The sequence below is a fragment of the Pholis gunnellus genome, assembly GCF_910591455.1.
Source record: "Pholis gunnellus genome assembly, chromosome: 13".
NCBI classification, from domain to species: Eukaryota; Metazoa; Chordata; class Actinopteri; order Perciformes; family Pholidae; genus Pholis; species Pholis gunnellus.
This window is the reverse complement of record NC_136540.1, coordinates 15,690,923-15,715,036: the sequence shown is the minus strand read 5'-3', so window position 1 is coordinate 15,715,036 and position 24,114 is coordinate 15,690,923. Positions and strand designations below refer to the sequence as shown.

The 24,114-nt window shown below is 40.9% G+C and overlaps 1 protein-coding gene across 1 annotated transcript; it reads right to left on the bottom strand.

Annotated features, from left to right (window-relative positions):
- Positions 1–884: 884 nt before the first annotated feature.
- Positions 885–14,350, bottom strand: msna (moesin a). The gene is made up of 13 exons (XM_079171445.1): positions 14,054–14,350; positions 7,172–7,255; positions 6,626–6,721; positions 6,228–6,502; positions 6,031–6,114; positions 5,735–5,881; positions 5,505–5,601; positions 5,253–5,416; positions 4,985–5,115; positions 4,717–4,877; positions 4,538–4,630; positions 3,613–3,846; positions 885–3,095 (listed from the first exon to the last, which is right to left on the bottom strand). The coding sequence occupies exons 1-13, from the start codon at positions 14,063–14,065 to the stop codon at positions 2,931–2,933; spliced, it is 1,743 nt and encodes a 580-aa protein (XP_079027571.1). The 5' UTR covers positions 14,066–14,350; the 3' UTR covers positions 885–2,930.
- Positions 14,351–24,114: the final 9,764 nt, after the last annotated feature.

Below are 24,114 nucleotides of genomic sequence, written 5' to 3'. Positions count from 1 at the left end.
TATGTACGTATGTATGTATGTACATATGTATGTATGTATGTATGTATGTATGTAAGTATGTACGTATGTATACATGTATGTACGTATGTATGTATGTACATATGTATGTATGTATGTATGTATGTATGTAAGTATGTACGTATGTATACATGTATGTACGTATGTATGTATGTACATATGTATGTATGTATGTGTGTATGTATGTATGTATATATGCATGTATACATGTATGTATATACATATGTATGTATGTAAGTATGTACGTATGTATACATGTATGTATGCATGTATATATGCATGTATACATGTATGTATGTACATATGTATGTATGTATGTATACATGTATATATGCATGTATACATGTATGTATGTATATATGTATACATGTATGTTTTCTTATCTGATGATTGTGCTAGTTTTTAAATTCTATTCCAAGAACTAAATTGGAGAAAAATGAACCTCAAAGCCCAATTTCATGACATCGTCATACTATGTACAGATGAGTTCACTATTGATTAACATGACGTTATTATTCAGGACAATCTTGATATCAAATGTTCATTGACATGAGTGAACTTTCAAATCGTTGCCGTCACCCTGATTGAAGACTGAGGTTAAACTGCCATCATGTGGCTCATTGCAGGATTGCAACTATGTGCACGACAGCAGGTGTGATGGGAACTAAAGGCTATCAACCGGTGGGCCACAGGTGGATCTGATCACTGTATTATAGACTTAATGTAAACATTTGAACAGATTAAATGTATGACATGAAATATGGAGTAAAAGGATGCTTATGATACACGAATAATTAAACTGTTTTTCTACTTCAGTTGAAATGGTTCTATGATTATAATGGTAAGAAAATAGTCAGGAAAAGAAATCAGTTTATTTTGACTTTTATTCATTGGTGAAAGGAAGACTTGAAGCAGCAAGATCTGATGGAAAACCTGGGCAAGGCACTGTCTGTCAATTTACAATATTACGTTTCAGCCCTTTTTGATTCAAGACAAAATATTGAGCAGCGTCTTTTAATACATTTCTTTTTTTACACACGACGACTCGGGTTCAAATTACACTTGATTCTTAAACGAAGGCTGTCAATACACGGTGCTGCAGGTAGAACATACAGTGCAGCATGATACAAGTTATTGTCAAAGGCATGGAAGAGCATCCAAAAACGACTGAACTTTTACATTTCATGGTACAAGAACTTTATGCAGCGAGAATACTGTATATCAAAATGCATCTTGGTACAAATGACAAACGTTCAATCAATAAGAGAAATCTAAATAAAATTAAAAAATCTAAACTTCGAACTTTAAAATAGCGTAAATAAATCTCACACTAATTTCTAAAGATCTGAGAACAAGCAAAACCCTTCGCATGTCTGCATTACAAAATGCAATCTGGAACAAATGGCACAAGGAAGTTTTCTTCATTTTTATGCTGAATGGTTTGGCTTGGTTTATAATTTCCATTCACGGTATTTTGCCTGCCTGGAACATAGTAGCGTCCTGTAGCGTCTGGCTTTTCATTGGTCCCATCACAGGCTTTGGGGTGTTGCTTGTTCCATCAGCTCACTATCACAGCACTGAGCTGTGCTATTAGTCAACACCAAAATACTGTTTTCAAAATGATGTTCGTTCTGAACAAAAACTGTTACTTTGACGAGTACTTCTAGTTTTTTTTTATAATACAAAAATATCCTCAGTGGTGTCTGTGTTTCCACCTTCTAGCACTTCTGAAAAATCCAAATTACAAAATACACAAACGTAATTAAATACATACAGTATATCAAAAATGCATGCATTGGAGACAGTAAGTCTGTCTTGACTCATTTTGCAAAGGTAAGCTATGGTTTTCCAGTGCATGGTTAATGAAATAATTTTATTCTATGAAGATTTTGTCGAAGTAAAGTTTTCAGAATGCGAAGTTTAAACTACAACTTTTACCTTTACAGATGACTTTATTTGTGACCACTACAGTGTAATTCCTTATGCTAAACTGGTTATAGCAATGCAAAAATATATATATTCTGATTATCCAACAGGCTCCTCACAAGTAAGCAGAATTTAAAAAATAAAAGCAGAGGAATAAAACAAGAGTAAAACTCTTAAAGGTACAGTAAAATCAACTTATTGAATGCTGAATCGACTAGATGTCACTGAATACTACATTTACACTAAAGCATTGTAGTTGCAAACTGACTTGAAGGAGCTTCAGAAATGTAAAATCAGACAAAAAAAATGTAATGAAATTGATCTTTAATATCACCTGTTGAGTGGGGTTGTGAATACTGAATGATTTATAACAGTAGGCAGATTCAGAATACACTCAAATGATCAGGAAGTCAATTTAAAGGGAATTTGCAAAAGAATAATACTGCTCTGTTGATGCGTTTGTTTCTAAAACTATGGGCAGCGGATCATGGGAAAAACACTAACGTTGAGCTTGATGTGAAGAACCGTTTTGCATGTGAACAGGCACAGTTTTCAATCGGAAATTCTGATTGGTCTCCGAGCCTTTTATTTTGAAATCATGATACAAAAAACGTGATAGAAATATATAAAGAAATTAAAAATGCTTACTCAATGTGTCATGAAATGAGGCGAGAGCCCATCGCTAATATGCTACATAAACCCCTCGTGAGGGCTGAAACTAATAAAATACAGTTTGTCCCTTTTTCAACCAGTAACTTGCCAAAATTCATAGTTAGGAATGATAACAAATGGAGATCCATGTATGTTTGTACATTGTGCTGTGCTTGTGCAACCATGTCATGTTGTGGATCTGATTTATTTGGGTGCAGAGGAAACGGCTTGTGTGAGGCAGGACTGCAGTCCAGGCAGAGAGGCCCAGCTGTGTGGGCTTTTTTTTTTTTTTTTTTTTTTTTGTTGCTTTTTTGTTGCATTGGGCTGTGCAGGCATCACATGCACTCGAACTCGTCAATGCGCTGTTTGGTGTTTCCTGACCGGATCTGTCTGAGGGTCTTGTACTTGTCTCGTCCTGCCTTCATGTTCTCTGCGTGGATCATGTCGTTCACCGTTTTCTTGCTCTCGTCCCGAGCGTTGGCCAGCTCCGAGCTCAAAGCCTGGAAGTACAGACGCAGCGGCATTAATACGTCTCACAGCAGTTTGTTATCACGGACATACGAGACTCGTTCTCCTCCCTGAATGTGCAAACACCACGTTCTCAGTGATTCACATCAGCTTTTTGAGCTAACCACATCTGTTTGAAATGTAGCAATCCTTCTCTATATCATTCGTTTCTCTTTATCTTCTTTTTCTCCATCGTAAAAATGGATTAATTAAAGAGAAATCGAGACGCGATGATTGATTCATCTCATCAGTCTATGATAGTTGTGTATTTATAAACACATATTTGCACTTCAACACTGAAGCTGTAGAGTGACAAACTGAAGGAAGGAAAGCAGCAATGAAACCCACTTGCCCATTTTTTATTCTTAATCACATGTATTCAATTCATATAAAAAAAAACATTAAAAAAGCCCTTTTTGTGTCTTATAAGATCGAAACTTTACAATTAGCCTCTCGATCTATCGATCCAATCACTTCTTGACGGATCAAACTTGATGAGCGAAGACTTACGAGTAGATGTTTCTGCAAGCGCTCGTTCTTCTCGGCCTCGGTCATGCGCTCCTCCTCGCTGCGGTCCTTGTACGCGACGGCGGCTCCGAACTCGGCGCTGGCCTCGGCGCTGCTCTCGTCGTCCTCGTCGTTCTCGTCGTTCTCTGCGTTGGGGGGCTCCTGAACGTGAGCCACCATCACCTTGTTCCTGAGCTCCTCTTTGGTCTTCTCCAGGTCCTCCTGCACCGTGGTGGCCTGAGGGGACAGAGAGCGACAGCAACACAAGTCACGCGACAATCCATCCCATAGTTTCCTCTAATCTCCAAAACTGCGAAGCTAAGGAAAAGTCATTTCAGCTCTACGTCACTGGGTGGGCAGATTATAATATTCTGGAACAATCATTAACGATCCACTTCAGCCAGAGAACTTCAGAGAACGACTTGTGCTGCGGAATTTGCTGAACAATAAATTAAAACCGCTGAGAGAGTGAAAACGGAGTGCAGCCAGGAATAAGAGCCAATTAGGAGTAAGGCTGGAATTTCAACTGAAACTAAACCGGTTGCCAAAAAATGCACGATATGGAAACCAGCACTTAGCACTCTAGAAGACGGAACATCATAACGGTGCACAAGAGTTACGACAGGATTTCCTCCGCACAAAGACGGCCTTCACCGCTGCAAACGGCATGAGTCACCCTGCCCATAAAGAAGAAGGGGCTGGCCTGGCACACACCGGAATGTCCTCACTGTGGGACAACATGATCAGCAGATTGTCAGATTGATTAACATTCTGCTATTCATGCTGCTATGGTCATATGCATGATGTAAAAACTCAAACACTTTCTTTTCCTGTCATGAGTTCTAATGTCTTTTGTACTTTAATCTTCAACAACTGTAACCACCGGAAGAAGACTGGTTAGTGTAGAAAGTGGCCACTCAGAACATACCTTCTCTTGCCACTCCACCGCCTCTTCTTCCTTCTTCTTCTTGGCATCCTCCAGGAGGGAAATCTTGGAAGTCAGATCAGCCAACTCCGTCGCCTGAAAGCACGTAATTTCTTTGAGTTTTTCTTGATATTTGAAGCGTCAGAACACTCATTTCTTTCATATAGTTTTGGATAACTGACCAGGTGTTCCTGGTTCTTCATCTGGTTCTCCGACTGTTGCAGCAGCGCCTCCTTGGCGTCCTCGGCGCCCTTCAGATCGGCCTCCAGGCGCTCGGCCTCCACCTGAGCTCTCTTCCTCTCCAGCTCCAACTCCAGGGCCCTCTGCGTTTGCTCCTCCAACTCTGTGCAGACACACATTCACGCGCACAGAGAAAGCACTAACGGTCAAACAAACACCGTCAGCATTCACCGCTGGACAACGTGCAAGCTTCTCGAACGGGTCGCTCACCTTGTTGGGCTATTTTCGTCTGCTCCTCGATCTGCTTTAACCTCTCCATTAGTTCCTCCTTCTCCTTCTCAATCTTTTCCTTTTCCTTTTCGGCGACTTCTCTTTTCCTCTTTTCGTTCTCCAGCAGAGCTCTAATGGAAACAGTAATCATAGATCATCCCCATATTATACACGGGGTGTTTAAAAGTACAGTAGTTTACACATCCATAATACAGGTTTTACAGTGGTAGAATGAATGAATGCTTTCAAAACATCAGAAGTCTCTTACCTCTCCATCTTCTTGTGATTCTTCTCCTCCCGAGCCTGAGCCTTCATCTGTTGCACTTCAATGGTGTCGGGTTTGCGGCGGCGCATGTACAGCTCGTGGTTCCCCATGCAAAGAGCCAGGATGCGCTTGTTGATGCGCAGTCTCGGAGCGTAGAATACAAAGTCCTGAAACGGCGACATTAGAGATTGAGGAGACTAGGAGCGATACACAGACGTACACACAGAAGTTGTCCGTTATCGAGGGTTAACATACGGGTGCTTTCTTGTCGATTGGTTTGATGACAAACTTCTTGTCATTAAAGGAAATGTTCCGGATTTCACTCCAAGGAAATCCAATTTTGGGCGTCATTCTGTTGAAGACAATGCAAAAATAAAAACTCTGTGTCAGCTGCATGACATCGGACAGGAACTAGTATTAAAAGACACAAATTGTGCTGAGCGTGTGCATTCACAGCAACTTCTCGCTGTGGCGGAATCACTTACTTGTCATTTTGTTCATAGATGTTGAGCCCCAAAGCGTCCACTCCCAAAAACAGTTCCGTTCCTTTCTTGTTCTTGATGTTGAAGTAGTTGACTCCGTACATCTCCAGATCTTGAGCGATCTTCAGATACTCCATCATGGACTCCTCTCTGTGGACAAATAACAAGTGTGTTTAACCAGCGCTACAGAGAGAGACGGATTAAGGAGCACGTATACACACTTCAGCCAGTATTTTTGGGGGAAAGATGGTAAAAGAAGATCCTTCGTTGAAGGAGCAGGTCTCTTCTTTAGACGTTACCTCATCATGCTCTTGTGTTCTTCGTGCCACACTTGAATCCTCTCCTCCCACTGGTCCTTGTTGAGTTTGTGCTGGTCCAGAACTCTGAGGGGACGAGACATCAGAGTGTGAGACGCCACGCAGAGACACACTGGCTCGAATGGTGACATCCATCGGACATCGACTATCATCAACATGGCGACATAAACCTGCGTTACCTCTGAGGGAGCAGCTGTTCACCGGACAGATAGCCTGGCGTGTGGACTTCCTTGTTGTAGTCGGCGTACTTGGCCTGCACTGCGTAGGAGGCCAGGAGGACTGCGGTCTCTGGAGGGCAGTAGATGTCGTCGTTTAGGATCCCCTCCTTCACCTGCAGGAAGAACAGCCGCTGTGTGGCGTCCTGGATTAACTCCTCCGTCACGTCCTCGGGGAAGAACTTGGCGCGGAATTTAAACAGCAGCGGGCTTTCCTTCCTCACATCCTGGGCGGTCACCTGAAATAAAGCGTGACCCGGGTGAGGGGGTAGAGGTTACGCTTCTGTAAATAGACTTGAGTTCAATTTTGACAAAGAAAGGCAAAACAGATATTGCGTTAGACGTGGTAGTGAGGATCTCACCTTCTTATTGAGCTTGAGCCATGTGGAGAAACCCTTCGTATCCTGGTACTGGAGTCCAAAGTACCAAACCTCTCGCAGCCCGATGGTCTTAACAACCTGGAAACGTGAAAGCACAAGTATTGTGTGATCCTCTACACAACACGAGCACACAGTGAACCACAGGCAACAGGAGCCATCGTCATCTACTGCATGTTTGTTCTTGTTTGTTTCATACACTCAAAAACAGCAAATACTCATTATTTTGTGACATTAAAATGGTTTTGTTGGAATAAATAAAGTATATGCTCCTTACACAATTTAATAACTGTGTTTTCTAGATAAAGCAGAGGTTAACCCATACATGTTACAATGGCAAATAAATGTATTAAATTGACATTGTTATGTACTTAATAGGTTATAGAACTATTACAGTTATTAGTTTGGTTGTTACTGTAGTTGAAAATGAAGCTCCATGCCAATGAACTGCTGCTAATAGTTTCATGAAATGTTTTTATGTAAATGACTCTTAATAGTGTCACAGTCACTGTAAATCATCTGTTTTCATACCTGGTCAAAGAGCTGCTTTCCTGTTGTATTTGGCTGAATGGCGAATTCCAGTTCAGCGTCCATCGTAGTGACTCTCACACTAATCTGAGGAAGAGAGCGCAGTGGAAGAATGAGGGATTTTCTGGGGGGGATAAATAAATCTCTCACATATATATTGTGCTAAAATTCAAAAGAGCAAATGACCTTTGTACGTCTTTATTATCATTATTGGCATCATCAGGAGATTATTATAAATTGTTTCATGTTTAGGAAACACTGAATCCCTCGATGCTTTAACTAAAATAAAGAATTTGAAAATGTCTCAATGTTGCCCCCTAGTGGCTTTATTTAAAAGAATCATCAGAATGCCACAAGAGAATGATTAGAAAAGATGATATAATGACATATAATAATACATACAGCTGCTGATCAGCTGATACTTGAATTAAGCTCTTTTTGAATAAACCTGTCTGCAGCAGAGGTGTACCCGCAACCCTCCGTGCACACACTCCACAGGACACACACTGTGAACAACCGGCTGAACCACGCCGGCATCGACCCTGAAAAATGTTAGATGTGTGTAGGATTCGATCGTGTCTCAAGGTCCCCGCCTCGTCTGCGACGAAACCTGCCAATCTGGCTCTGTCTTAGTATAGAACTTATCTACAGGAAGTAACCACATCCTCTGTGGCTGTGAGGCAGTGCTGCTGAACACTGAGCTCTCATGAGAGCCGCCTACATCCTGTCGTGTATCAAGCGACCCGTCAGCTTTCTGCTCAGCTATCTGCACGTGCAGCATTCAACCAGAGCAGGCTTTGATAAGCAGGCTCATCCTCTGCAGGTAGCACGCTTTGTGACAGCTGGTTATTTAGCCAGTGAGGCACTGCTTTTAAGAGATATGTCAAGAGTCGAATGAATATATTTAACCTTAAAACCCCCCCTCAATGAGGTCGCCCAGAGAATAAATTCATTCTGTACTGAGTAAACCAACCATGTAGGCAGTTTCTCATTTTCTCTGTCCTCTTAAGAGATGACGAAAACAGCAGCAAGCATGTCTGTTGGGAAATAACTGTGCAGGCTGAGGCCCACGCCTGCCCGGGACAACAATGGTATGCATTATTTGCCAGTTGCGGGGCCTGATTAGAGTTGCGTTCTTTCCCCATTCATGTCAGCAGGACCCCATTTACTGCTCAGGATACTTGCCCCCCTCATCTCACTTCCTGTCATCACCAGCCGGCAGAAAGAGTTGTAGTGAAAACCTACAATCTGGGCCCTCCACCGGACTACACCTCAAGTCATCTAGACGTACCGCTCTTTCAACAAAGTATGAACTTTCATGAATATCGGCTTCATGAGTGTGTAGATTAGAGCTCAGTTCATGTGACCAACCCTGCTGTGGGTTCAGCGCTTTCGTTTCCTGTGACAGAGCGGCTAATTCGGCCAGAAAAAGGAACTGCACTCGAACATTTTCTGCCTGGTTAGGGTGTGTCTCTCATGGCCAGAATTCAAAAACACTTAACACCCTATTATTAGGACACGCTCAAAAGAAACACCCCTCTCAGGCCAGCGTGTCGAGTTTCCATGACCTATTCTCAACACTTTCAACAACTTTGACAAAGCTTCACATTTAGAGGCACAGGTTACAAGTGTTGTTGTTGAATCACCTCTATAATGTGAAGCTCTCTTCAAGAGTCCTCCAATGCACTGACTGCCTGAAACGTTGGGTTATTTCTAAAATATCTCTGTTTACTTTATCCTTATTCATACAACTTCTGTTGACCGCACAGTAACCACAAAGGCTCTTGTGTTAGTGTGCCTCGCCTTTGAGCAATCAAACCAACTCATCACTTCATAACTAAATCATAGCTCTGAAATTGAATAATATGAAAAACTAAAGATACATATGGTATAAAAGTACTCTGACTTATTATTTAAATACATCCGGAGAGAAATGCCACAAGCATGGTTGACATCTATTCTATTTCAGCCTCAAAACAAGCAGCATTCGTGCATATTGTAATGCTGAAAACTCTTAACTGAGCTGTGAAACAGAAACCATGAGATCTGTATGACTGACAGTATTGAAAGCTGTATTAACCCCATCAAGAGAGACAGAACCCGCTGGCCATCATTTGTTGTCGTGGACAAGTTTGTTTTAAAATCAGATGGCCATTAGGAAGCATTAGCAACAACGGAGAAGGTTAACCTAAAAGTGAATTCTAATAAACACACCCTGTGAGGAAGAGGAAGCAAAACTACAGAAATTCACTGAACAGGTGTTCAGCATTCAGTCAGTTACCACCACCCTTACATTCCCACACCGGTGTTACCGCTGTGTGCCGTTCACAACCACAGTCCTCCTCACTAAAGCCAAGACAACAAAGAAGACACCGCTCAGTGGTTTTAAGAGCGAGAGGGAACTACAATGTTGACCGACAGCTTCATTACGTATGCGGATCACAGGATTTGTGAGCAGCGGTCAACTGAGCGTCGCAGCACGTGTAATGCGCCATCTTAAGTAATGCACATCTAGTATTTGAAATCTTCATTCTAACCACGTCACTCCCAGCAGCATACAGTTAACAGTTATTAGGTATAACGTCAAGCTGAATATGAAGTGTGAGAAATGTGGGGAAAATGTGACGGGATGGCCAAATCTGTCTTGAGGCGCGGCACAACAGACTTGTAACTATGTTGATGTTAGCGCTCGAAGCTGAAAGGGAAATCATGTGAGAAAAACAACGAGCATGTTTATGTCCTCTAAAGCCCCCCCCCACACACACACACACACATGTTACCCGCCACTACAGTGCTGTGTTTGTAGAGAGCCAACAGAAACGCATCTATACGACAACAAAGCAGTTCAGATCCTGGTGAGTAAAAACACGAGTGCTCTATTGACACTGGTTCCCACAAGCTTATGGTTGTTTATTGTTGGTAAACTGCTGCTTCAACCCCTCCAATCATCTACATCCTGTTCACTGTTAACCTGACTCATCACCAGCTAACACACTTGTCCTTCTTTACCACATTCATTTTGGTATTTCATCAGTCATTTAATTATCATTCTGATGACACATTGCCTTCCTTTTTGACCCCTGCCATCTTGTTTGCCAACTCTAAGCCTCCTACTGACCAAGTACGGGCTGCTTTATCCCGACTGCTTTTGTCTGCCAAGTCTCCTTTTGGATCAAAATCCACCGTTATATTGTTACCGCCATATACACAAAAATATGTTGACCCAACAACAACACCAGGCGGCAACATTTAGGTATAATACTTGTCTGACTATATTCCCTTTTCCAATATACATTGTATGTACCTAATAGGACTTTTTATACCTAGTTCCATGTTTCCAGTGTAGTCCAATCCTACAGGTTGACAACCACACGCTCTTGTGTGGCATTAAAGCACTACTGTGTTGACTATTGCTCGCTGTAGTGCTCTGCTTATGCTATTCTTTCATTAAAGTACACAGTTTGTTGGCTTGAAGGTTGTACTAGACACTTCCATTACAACGAGGGGCCGAATAATCATAACATTCATTTGTCATGTCCTTATAATGTGTAATTGTAATAATATGTTAATGTCTGTAACGGTAGATTATATACAATCCTGTATGATCTGAACAGAAAATGATGTTTTCTTTTATTCCAACGGCAGCTTTAGCAATAGACAAAAAACAGAGGATAAGAAGGTCATATTAAAGTAAAAATAAATAACAACAAAGGACTTACTTTCAGAAGTTTGATTTGCTCACTACCTCCAAACAGAAAACATTTAACTCGCTACTAAAAAAAAGGATTTTGATTGTAGTTTGTCCGCCACCTCCACCTCTACACACACCGTTAATCTGCTCTGCTATGTGCACTATACAGACTTATTTAATCCCCTGCTTGCATACCGCTGGGTGTTTCCATTTACCATTTCTCCACAGCCACACTTGTTAAAAGTTTGGTCCTGCTAACGAGAAAACAGCATCTGTCGAGATTCCTACAGAACAGGCTTTAATGGTAAGTTCGGCTCAAAGTTTTGTGTAATAACAGGAGGCCGGTTGTGTATTTGTGGATAAAAAGGGTGCTGTATAAAGTGTTAATGTTATTTATGTTAATAGTATATTTGTCAGTTAAACGCTTGAGAAAGATGGCCTATCGAAAATATCTAAATTGAGGGTGCTTCCTTAAAAAAGAAAGCAGATAATAAGCCGCAACTACACATCACAGCAACATTTAAATATCTAAATACAAAACTGATATCCACCCAAATGTACAACATAACACTGATAAACACAGACAGAAATACAGCAGGTCCTGAACTTGTTGTACTGCCGTAATGCAATCTAAAGTGGAGCATGGCATCCGAGGACCGCGCTAGGGGGAGAGGCAGGGAGGAGAATAGAGCGACTGTGATGTGAAAGTCCTTATAAGGCTGCAGGCGAGGAAACTACCAGAGAGGAACTGATGTAAGAGCAGAAACCTTGAGTCACAACATGGCTTCCATGGGAAACTGAAGCACTGCCAAGAGGAGTCCAGCAAACTCAGAGCTTCTCAATAATTATTGCTGTTGTTACACTAAATAAATCACCAAAACGGTTCATGGAAAAAGGCTATTTTTGAAGGAACAGAATGAATTTTACTCCCTGACCCGGTTTGTTGTGGATGAGACTACAAAATCGGAGGAACAACTTCCACTGGGTGCAGTTAGCTTCGGATCATTTGCTGAATCAGTGTCCTGCTTCCTTCTGTCAGACGCCGAGTCTCCTGCAGTGTCTTACTTAAGGAAACGGCCCACTGAGTGTTGCAATAACAGGTCTGGGTTTTAGCAATTTCATCACTGATACGTTACTTTAATGGATCCATACATAGCTTCTCTTGGTGGTCCCTAGTTTACACCTTTAATGTTGGAATACAAGCCTTGTTGTCTAGATATCCCACAATCCTCTACGTCATCATTCATTGTCCCTGTTTATTTTGAGAGGATCTCGCCACTTCCTCTTGAACCGTCTACGTCGTCCACTACTAGTTTCCTCTGTCCTAGCTCTTTATTATGTAGAGGCGAAAGGTCTCTACAACACAGCTGCAGTGTCCCTGTGCTAATGTGAGCTGATGGCAACTGCCAAACAGATTCTTCAGAGGTCTGTCAGGTCCCCAGCTGTTCCTCCGGTAGCTGCTACACACAACACAGGCTACTAGTGTTGTATAGAGTCTCTCTGCAGAGATCTGGCCCAAAGACAAGCACTAAGTGAAGGACTAAGAATACCTATAAAGAGAACAGCAGCGAGAAACATTAACAGCATTAAGCTAATTTCTATAAGCGTAGGTACAGTACAGGATATCGGAAAGTCCTCCTACCACAAACAGGATACCAACCGTATGTAATTCTAACCAATAATGTTTCACTTCTTTAAATTTGTTGTTGTCTTGCGAGAATAATTCTACTTTCAATTCAAAGCAGCATTAAATGTGCCAATGTTAATTGCCCCAGAAGCACAATGTGACGAACATAAAATGGCCCTGTGAAGGCTGATGTGATAAGGGGAATTCCTTCCAGGAAGAGGAGGGTAGTGAACACTTTAAGTATGCACTTTAAATGCCAGGATGCTATGGCTACTTTTTTTTTCAAGTTGACAGCTGGAAAAAAAATACAGAGGAAGTAAAAGCAGAAACAATGCCGCAGGAAGAAAGCAGCCACAAACTCTGGTACCATTTGTACTTCTGCTTTTCATTTTTGGAAGTGCACGAGTTCACAATACAGGTTTAATGCTACGTCAACGGTGATAAAATACACCATATAGTTTTTATAATAACGGGTAAATTATGAAAGGGTAGTGATGCACAAGCTGATCCGATGATGCTCTATTGAGGAGAAAAAATACTAATACAGTGATATAATGAATTAAAGTGTCTATGCTGTGCCATCTAAATGGCTTTGTACACAGCATCAGCTCCATCACATGGGTCACGCTTGTCTCTTTTTGTAGCATCACGTCCCTTTTATTGTCAGAGTGAGCACGTGGGCATCACAGACCGTGAATAAGAAGGATGGCAGACAGATTTCCGGTTCTATATGAACTTGTAAATTCAAAAAAGCGTGACGCTGACTCAAAAGCCTAAACTCATGCTTTCACCAAACAGAGGAGATGGGTTGGACCCCACTTTCCCCTCAGCGTGCAGCTGACGAAGGCACAGAGAGGGCCTAGCTTTGCCTGATGCTGCTTGATGAAAACAAAAGAGTCAAGTCTGAGTCAACCATCATTCTCTTTGTTCACAGCTACAAATCTGTGAAGCTCTGGGTGCTTCTTCATGTGATATCACAACATTTTGACATATTTCTCTTAACAGTGGCAATAAGGCACAATAGTTCATGGTGCCTGCCCCCTTTGTGCCACCTCCCCGTTTTTAAGTTTGCCTCCATTTGCTCCAGATTTTGGGCTGCACAGCTGGCCCTGAATGACAGTTGAAATCCCTCCTTGTTAGACGTGAGTGAAAGGGAGGCCTAGCTGGTTAGCTCGTGCAGGCCACACAGTCGAGTAGAGCCGACAGCCTAAATGTGATTTCTGTCTCTTCAGTGTGGAGAGAAGGCTCACAGTAGCGTAATAACGTAAGAACGCCTAAATGAATGATCTGATTTAAGGCGCTAATTTTAATGAACAAACGGGCGGGCGCGCGCACGCGCACACATCTAACGGAAAGTACCCCCGAGTCTAACGGGACGTAAAGGGGGTTAAAACACCGCAATGTGTACCCGAGATGCTTTTAGGGTTATTTTAAGGTTAATTTTAAGCACCAGTGTCCAAAAAATGAACCTAATTGTAAAGATATTATGGAGAGAGAGAGAGCGACAGACAAAATACCGTAACGTTAGTTTTTTTACATGATAACGTTAATGCGTTTTCATTCTTACCGTCTTCGGCATCTTTCCTTTCTTTTACGTCCGGCTCAGGTTTTATTGAGAAAAAAAAAAAGTTATTAAATCAGACGACCGGTTAGCGAGACCAGCAGAAAACTTTTTCCCATCAGAACAAACGGCGCCAACCGAACGTCTCGAGGACACGAACGTTACTTCTCGCTTTGACCACGAAGAAGAACAAATTTTCAACCGAGTGTTTTTTTTCTTTGTTTCGCCTTAAAGTGAAATGGCTCGAGCTTGATTTCCTGCTAACGGTACCCCCGACTGCAAAGACCACACCCAGGCCGATGACAGGACAGCAGCCAGCCAGACACAGAAAAGAGGGTTCAGGCCGGCAGACTCCGCCTGCTGCAGCCGCATCATCATGTGCTGACTCTCGGTCACAGCCCAAAATGTTCACCAACACTCTCTCTCTCTATTTCTCTCTCTCTCTCTCTCAGGCAGCAGACACTTTAACACAGATCCATATGTTACTGTTATGACCCTCTAAATGTGGACTACATCATAAATACCGTTAAAGCGGGCCCATTAAAGGCGCTGTCACTTTAAATCATTTTAAACACTCAAACAGAAGGGGGCCACATTCAATTAAGGGGTTGTTCAGTCTGCCTGTAACCAACACAAACATGATAGATAATAATCATAAAATTCCATTTAGTGTTTTAGAGGTGGGAAGAAAACCTCATATACAGGCTACTAAACAGATTTAACTACAAGAGAATAGTCTACTTAGTAGTTTTAAATCTCTTAAGCTTATATATTTCCAACCAATAAATCTATTTTTATTTTAAACGATTGTCTTATTTCTTAGGCTGCTCACATCCAGTAGACCACATGTCGCCTAGTGTTTCTACCATGAAGGTCTGGCATAGATCACTTTTTCTCTTTCACTTTTGCTCATGAAGAAAGTGAATGTAATGACAGTACTAACCCCTAATGGAGGTCATGTAGAGACACTGCAGATATGCTTCCCCTGCATAAAGAAGGGTTGAATCAATACCGACACTCACTTCAGCATTTTTTTTTTTAAACGTTAATTACAGGAGGCAGACACAATAGTGCATGGAACACAACTGACACTTTGAGGTAACTTCACAGTTGCACTTCTGCAAAGTTTTGTTTATGAGGTTAAATTAATGTCATAAAAGACATTCCTTCTGTAGTTCGAAACAGAGAGAGAGAGAGAGAGAGAGAGACAACCAACACAGCTCTAAAGACAATGTAAATGACGACCAACGAGTTATGTCACACGTCCACAGTGGGAGCAAGTATTCAGCTTGTGTGGTCAGATTTGAAGAAGAAATAATAATGTATTTGTGTAACACAATAGCCTTTTTTCATGAGAGCTCAGATCGCTTTGTTGTGCTCCCCGTGTAACATATGGCTCTCTGTACAGGACCAACATAATGTAATGTGGTGGAAACAATCACGTTACCACTTGTGTCGTAGTGACGGAGAAAAAAAGTTGTTTTTGTGGTTATGAAACTGTTTCCATGAACACTGATGTCCTGTAGAGGGATGATCCTGGCTTCGGGAGAGAAATGTTGTCTTTAAAGAGCGACCCCGATCACTGAAACTAGTCTTTTGCTTTGTCAGAGGTTCAACTTGGTCACAAAATGTTCCCTCAGCAGACGGCTTTATTGGACCCACCAAATAGAGCATGTTGACTCATCATACCACACCGTTTTCCCTCAGTAAACCAAAATATGTCTTCTTTGTACCACTGAAAGTACATTTTTGTGTGTGTGATACATGATATATAGCGTCTGTCTGTGGCTGCTGTGGATGAAACGTCCTGCTCCGATGAGACTGAGAAGGCGTGGTCGACAGTCAAGAGTTGTCTCCGCTTCTTTTCTTTGCAGCTCAACTCATCTCACAATCACACGTCCTCCTCGGCAGCGGACCCTAGTATCGTAGTATGTATGGCCTCCAACAGATGTATTAAATATTCAAAATTACTATTTCAAATCTAAATGTGAGAGTGTAATGCTGAACGTACACTTGTGCACCATGTGGACGTAGGATAAAAAACAACATCATTTAAGGTTTAAGGACCAAACAGAACAATGACTCCATGAAGGAATCCCAGGAGACTGGAGCTGGTGCTTCAATGATCCCACAGAGACGTCACTGTGTTTGCATGTTGACTCATCTTACACTCCCAGGGCAGGATGACCTCCCACATTCTGTGCTCAGTGAGCTGCTCACTGCAGCCCAATCAAAGGGAAGATGGTGTGTAGTCCGCCCCCCCCCCCAAAAAAAAAATCAAGGTTGATGCTGACCGGACCTTTTCTGTGTGTGTCATAAGGCCTCAGCTGGCCAGAGAGGACAGACCCCTACAAACCTCTTTGGTCATTACTGCGGCGTGGGTTGCACCGCAGTCTGTACGATCTGCCGTATATTCACCAGAAGTCAGCCAGGGACTAAAGGTCTCGGCAGCTTTTATTGCATTAGTTCAACGGGATGATTTTAATGTCTGTTTGTGAAATGAATCAATGACAAATCACAAAAGTCTGTTTCTGTGAATGTGAGCGTCTCAATGCCCCTGAGCCATTACACCCTCTAACCACCAGATAGTGTGCATGTGCTGTGTAACCTTTTGCACAACTACAGTTGCAGTACAAACACACACACACACCAGTTGGTTTAGATGAGGTGCTTATTAATCATAAGGGCTTTGCCATACCACTACCAAACCTCTAAGACCATTACAGGAAAATAAGACATGGCATTCTTTGGGTACATTGTTCCTCATGTACGTATCTACCTTCCTCTAACAAACAATGGAGACTGTTTTCAACAAACAGCCGTTTCCAGCCATCTATTCAGCTGTCATGGATAAAGCATGATGCTATTATTTCAGTGTGACTGAACAGGATCTATCCAACGTCTCTCTGTTGTAGGCTAACCTAATTATAAAGTGTACAATTTATTGAGTAGTAGCTACAGAAATAGCTTGAATCCCAAGGAAAAGTGGAGGATAAAAGCTGATCAGGATGCATTCTGGGATATTCCACACAGGGAAATATTTTCTTAGATTTCATTAACTCAGACATCACAATTTAACATGCCATTTTATTCAGGTAAATAACCAACACACTCTCCTGTCTCATTAAAAACAATAAAACAGTTTGAACAGCACTTTGCTTTATTTATGAAGAGAAACACATTTTGTCATTAAGACTTACATTTTGTTTGAGCCCACGGACCCAAATAGTCTATTCTTGTATATTTTGGTCTATAAAAGCAATGCTATCCAGTCAGAGTGGATTACAATACTGCAGATCATCACAACACACACACACAAAAAAACGTGCTTTATACCCCCCCCCCCCTTTTTTTTTTTAAACATTGCAGACACCGGTCAACTCAAACAGGAGACCTACTTCAGAAATGTGACCACTGTGTTTCTCAATATTAGAAAACACCAAAGTATGTGATTTAAAATGTTTTGTGTGACTTGACCTGAGCGATACACCGTGTATATATGTAGTCGTGTTTAAATACATCTTCCTTGTCTCGTTTGTACACCAACACTTCAACTTGTTACAGATATGGTTGCAGGAACTTCAAGGGGTTCACAATTATTTGACCACAGCTGTTTGTGTACATGTGTGTTTGAACCAATCGCCGTAACTCCGTGTTGACCTCACAGCTGATGCTGAACTTAAGTTGACGTTACATTGAAAACATCAGAAGAGTAAAACACATCACAAGTCAACACACCTCACTCCCAATAAATTCCTGTTTTAGAAGGATGTGTACCTGAAGAGCGTTAAACACAAATCGGAGTAAAAACGGACAGAGTTTAACCATTCAAGTGGCAGCATGCTGCACTCTGCCTCTTGTCCAGACCATCTCTGTGATCCGCTCTTAACCGTCCGGCTGAACACAGGTCTGCGGTTGGTGTTCAGTTGTTCTCGATTCTCGTTGTGTGGAAAACAAACCCTCTGTCCGCTGAAAATACAGAACGCATTGCACGACAACCGGCATGTTCAATCACAACCACTTACGTTTGAGAAAGCCACCCGAGAACAACTTTGGCATGTTTTATTAGGCAAAATATATTCAAAATATATTGAAATTCCCATTAAAATAGCGCAGCGCCGACACGTCAAATCAGAGGAAATAGATGCACTTAACCAGGGTGCACAGGTCACAACACAGAAATCATCTAAGTATTTGAACAACTGAAGTAACAGTTACATTTTACAGATCGCATTCTATATATATATATATATACACACACACACACACACACACACGCACACACACACGCACACGCACACGCACACGCGCACATACACACGTGTGGCTATGTACAGAGAGGACATGATGCTTACTACTGTACACAGGGTATCTGTGCACCGGTATGTAGCACGTAAATGTCCCTGTAAATTAACTACTGTACCCAGTAAGAATTAGTACATACCAATGGGCTACTCCCAGTGACACACAGTGTCACCAACATTATGGCATTGATTTTTTTTTTTCTCCCTTTATTTAAATAAAACTATTTTCATACTATACATTTCATATTTTGTTTACATTCAAGGTATAGATACAATTTGTATCAACAAGCAAAAGTCAATTCTAGACATTTGTGGCTTAGTTGTTTGCGGCACTTTCGAAGGGAGGGTGGGGACACTTACGTCATGGCCTTTAGTGTAACCTTTTAACAAAAGAAGCTAAATAAAAGTCTTTTGTGGTGATAGTGAGTTCATTTTTAGCCTGATAGTCGTCTGTTGTCGAGCGAAAGCACAATCTTTCTGAAGGTAGTGTTAGGAACAGGGACGAAACTGAGTAATAACTAATGAAGAAAGAAAAGTCTATTTCTTTTCTCTCCGTGTCCATGTGGGGGAAAATGTCCAGAGGGACATTTGTGAAAGTCTAACCTCTAGGATTAGGGCAGCTACCATCATTATGGGCACACATAATTAGCAGCCATTGGGCTTTGATTGTGCATTTGCTCAAACACTCGTCACGCCCACACTGTCCATGAGTGCATTTTATCTAATGACGGAGAAGTGCAGGCCACGTGGCCCTGTGCCTGAAATAGTAACACAGGTTAAACACAAGTTTAAATTGATTTGACATTCATTTCATGGGGTGTGAATCCCGCGTATACTACAGCTATACAAGGTCTACTTCGACATAAACTGCTGCTTCATTCACTCAAGGATTTAGTAATTCTTTAACACATCTAAGTAAATGTACTCTGCGTTCGTCGGGGTAAGTGACTATCCCAGTGTTCAGGTTAAAGAAGGATCTCACTATCACCAAGAAACATATTCCAAGAACATATTAACCACATTAAAGTCAAATCACTGGTGATGTTACTCTGGCCTCTCAAGCAGCAAACCATGCTGATGTTTTTAGGGATATTCGTCACTACTATTACTAGAACTTCAGTCTTTTTGCACTGTTTCTAATCTGTTCTTAACAATTCATATCTCAAGGGAAAAGGGTGGCACGCAAACGTTTAGCCAAATGCCAGAAACAACCTTGACAGCAGCCTTGCAATCTGATTGTTTCACATGAAGAAACATTTAGGCAGTTTGTTTCACCTTCTCATGAACAGACAGCCGGCCTTAGGTGGCCTAGTCTTTTTTTCATGAAAAAACAAAGTCAGCAAAGCCCAATACTCATTTGGGCAGAACACATTCAATTTTTTTTTTTCTTTACGTCTGTTCATATACCACAGTTGTACGTAGACATTATAAAGAAATATAGATTTTTTTTTTTTTAAAACACCATCAATGAGGAAAAAGTCAGGCTCATACAATCAGCCTCGTTAAAGAGTAATACCACTCAGTTAGAAAATTCTCAAGACATTTTTCTTTGTAATCATGAACATTTTCCTAATTCAAAAGGACAAATATACGGGTCTGCTCCATATATTACAAATGGGAGGCAACGTTATAGACAGTTTGAGCTCAACATCACTTTGTGTGTTTTATCATCTTATTTATTAAGATGATAAAACACCAACAAAATAAATTGCCACCAATAGATTTTTGTTATTTGATCACAATGGAGTCAGATGTGACATTAGGGGGCAGCTCCTCTATTCAATTTGTAATGCTCATGTAATCCAATAGTAGGCCATAGGAGTACCACACCTGAATCTTAAAAATTAAGTGGCATTTCCCTTAAAATGCACTCAAAACATGATCTTGTTATTAGGGCTGGCTTTACATGTTACAACCTCTTTGCAATTTATAGGCTGAAAGTTTCATGTGGCACTTTGTCCTGAGAGTGGGAATAAAGGCAATGGATCATTAAGATCATGGGGGTTTATCTTCTTGGGAGCATGAATGTGCTTTGCATTAATTCATATTTCTTGAGAAGAAGTGATAGCTTTGACCTGATGACCTGGGGGCCGTACCAAATGTCATGATTAGCATCCTAAGGCCCAAAGTCTTGGGTAAAATGTAAAGGTCTAATCGAGATCAGTGGCTCAACAACTGCCAGACAATCAGCATATTATTAAAAATATGGGGAAATCAAAACACCCATTTTTTTATTTGGGCTGCAACATTACGTCATCCGACTGTAGCTGCATCACGTAAAGCCATCCTATTAGCCCAATTTTCTAGGTCTCACGGTGCGTAACAAGGATATACACAAAAAGTACAAAGTTCTGCAATCCACTTCTCAACTGTACATAAACTTTTAAAGTACTACATGGTACATGTAGGTTTTTCACAAAATATATCACTACTAGATCAGAGTACACTCTTGCCAGTAACCACTGGATTTTGGCAGGGAGACTGAAAACTAGAAAATTGAAAGCATCCTGAGAGCAATGTGCTGCAAGGCACAGCCAAACCCTTCCACCGTCTTTTGGGGACCGGCTGCATGTTTACGTCCTGTACATATTCGAGCAAGCAGCCCCCCCCCCCCCCCCCCAATAAAAAGCCATACAATAAATGTAATCTTCAACATGCTTTCTAGCATTCCCTTCATTTTTTTTATACACGTATTGAAGCCTCATACTCTACAAGATATAACTAAATGAGTCCAATATACAACTCAGTCCCAGGTCTGGCTGTGTATCGGCCAGATTCCATCATGTGATCTGACAAAAGGTAACATCAGGTAAGCATTCAGTCTTCTGCAGAATTCATTGTGCAAACATTTAAACTGTGACGGTAAACACTGTTTCCATCTCCCATAGCAAACTTCTATCACATCACAGCCTGGTTAGATGAATTCTCCAAGTTTCACCACGTTTACATGCACTAAGAAACCAGGTAACTTCCAGAAATCAGGTTTAAGGCTTGACACGGGGCAAAGTGTTTAGATGCACTGCGATGGTCGGATTTCTATAAAACCAGTTCATGCGCAGTTTTGTCAGGAAGCAGATTACTCCCGTTCCTCCATCATATTTTAACTTTGACATATTTGATGTGTATCTAATATGAAACATAATAAACTTGCTGAGTGATAGGACTCTGCCACATTGTTTTTTCTGATTGGAGTATTTGGATTGACAGTACAGTGAGAACTGCATAGCGTGTTTTCCTGTGTGCATTTGTTCAAAGTTTCGAAGCTCATTTAATAAACTAAACCATTTACATTAGAATAGGTAAATCACTAGGTGTGTTCAGCATAGGATGTATTTAGTCTCGATGCAATGATGCATGGGCATAATTAACGTAATTGTCTTTAATCCTGCTAGATTACTGTCACAGGGATGATACCTTCCTTGTCCTGGGTTTTTGTCATGCACATTAGCACACGTAAAACCTGTTATAAAGTGTATAAATGGCTGAATTCAATCAGAAATCTAGCAGGTTTAACCAAGGTTGTCTTAGTGCTTTAAACTCGTGTTTGCATCAGGATTCAGGTCATTGAGAAAAGCTGGAAATCATCAGACTGCTAACGTGCACGTAAAAGTAGTCTTTGAAACGACACGAACCCACTCCTGAAAACACACTTGCTCCTCTGACAACGTGAAGAAGTCCATTAGAGCTACTGTTTGAAACAAAGATACTTTGAATATTTTCACATTGAAAAGAATCGGCACAACAAATTTGACAAATATATAAATAGGAGAATCTTGGACGTAGCATCCAATAAAATCAGAACGGTAAACTATACAGCACACAAAGATGTTAGTTTATACTGTAATCCAATCGCTTCCAGGTTATGTAGAATACTGACACTATATAAAGTCTATCTTTTTTTTGGCATTATTTAGCAGCTTATAAATGACTTTGAAATAATGGCTTTTGTGTGATTATATGTACATCGATATGTGCACGCGTATACAAGTCAAATCTCTTTTTTGGCTTGCTTTGTGCACTGTCAAATTCTACCAAAATAGTAGCTTTGTTAAGTGAGGCTGAGAAAATATATCTCTTTAGATACTGAGATAGTGCTTTACATTTGAAAATAGGAGGCTTCAACGACGAAGACTTTCATCGAAACCAATTAGACGATGACAAAAGCGTGAGGTCATTCAGATATAAGGCCATTAAATGTCATAGTTCATGCTGTGAGGTATGTCACTACCTCCCTCTTACTTATCTTTAAAATAAATCACACGAAATATTTACAGCAGAGGCAGACCTAAGCAAGGTTATTTATAGTTCCACTGCACCAGAAACACTTTATAAGCCTTTCATAACACGTTCATGGGGCCTGAACAAGATCCTCATAAAAGCTACATTGTGTACAAATGTTGACGTTCTCTTCAGTCAGATTGAATAAGTCCAATGTGGGAGATGTTGCTGAGTTACTTCCTGTCCACATGCTAGCTATATTAGTTAGTTATTAGATTAGGTCCAAATTATAATGGTCCACCAGCCGGTCACTATAATGATGTACTCTTTAAGTATTACTTAAAGCTATGGATTAAACGCGTTAAACTATGTAAAATATATAAATCAACCAACATTTGTTGTATGAATACTTTTGGGGGTATAAATATTTTTCTTCATTATTTAAAAGTCTGTTTTTAGTTTCCCAGTGACACATCATCATATTATTTCATAATGACATATTAATGAATGCAGCCATTTTTGATGACAGTGGTGTTGTCACAGCTTCCTCACCTCTCCAACCTCAAGCCAGCAAGCTCAACAACTGCTGCCAAACTGTAACCAGTTAGTACCAAGAGCAACAACAACAATGCCAAGATGCAAGTGGGCGAAGACAGTACACAGACAGTAACTGAATGTCTTTAGTTGTTAAGGATTAGCTTAACAAAACAGCTGATACTACCTATCTACCACTTACTTGTGAGCTTGGATTATTACTCAGAGTCAACGTGACGAGTCAGTGTTAGCTGTTCGCAGCGTTATCTCACCCCTAACATCCTCAGAATCAAAGCACAGCTGAGCCGACTTTGATTAGCTGCAGCTTGTCAACACTGGCTCTTCACTTTGATGCAGAGTAATAAACCAACCCTTTGTAGCTAGCTAGCCAGCTAGGTGCTATGTGCAGGCCTTATTAAGTTAAATAAATAGAAGGAGAAGATAGTTTATGTGTCTATTTAAAGCAGCAGCCTCTAGTTAGTTAATTCAGAATAACTTTAGCATTGTTGTTGCTTTAGCGTTAGCTAGTGGGTGCTGACAGATTAGCCTGAAAGCATGCATTAGGACATCCTGGTATTTTTGGCATACTGCATTTGACGTACAACATCTTTTTTTCTGGCATACTAAATAGTCTGGCAGTGTGTGTGTTGGAACACAAAGTAAATCTGTTAGCAGTTGTTAAGGTTGCTAGCTAGAGGCAGGGCAGGGGACATGTGATTGGCTGACAGGTGACAAGGTGGTGACATCACCACTGTCATGACGATTGACATTTTTAAATAATAAGTGACATTGTGAATCGTGACATGAAATAAAAAGGTTACAGGACATTACGCGCCATTGCGAAAAATGCCTAATGATGTAAAAACACATTCTTGAAGAGGGGAATTTAGAAATAAAAACAAAGAAATCTAATTATTTCCTCAATAAATTCACAGATTGTTTCATTTATGTATATTCCACAATATATTCCTGTGGTTATCTATTTCATGAAAACGTATTTATTGACCTAAT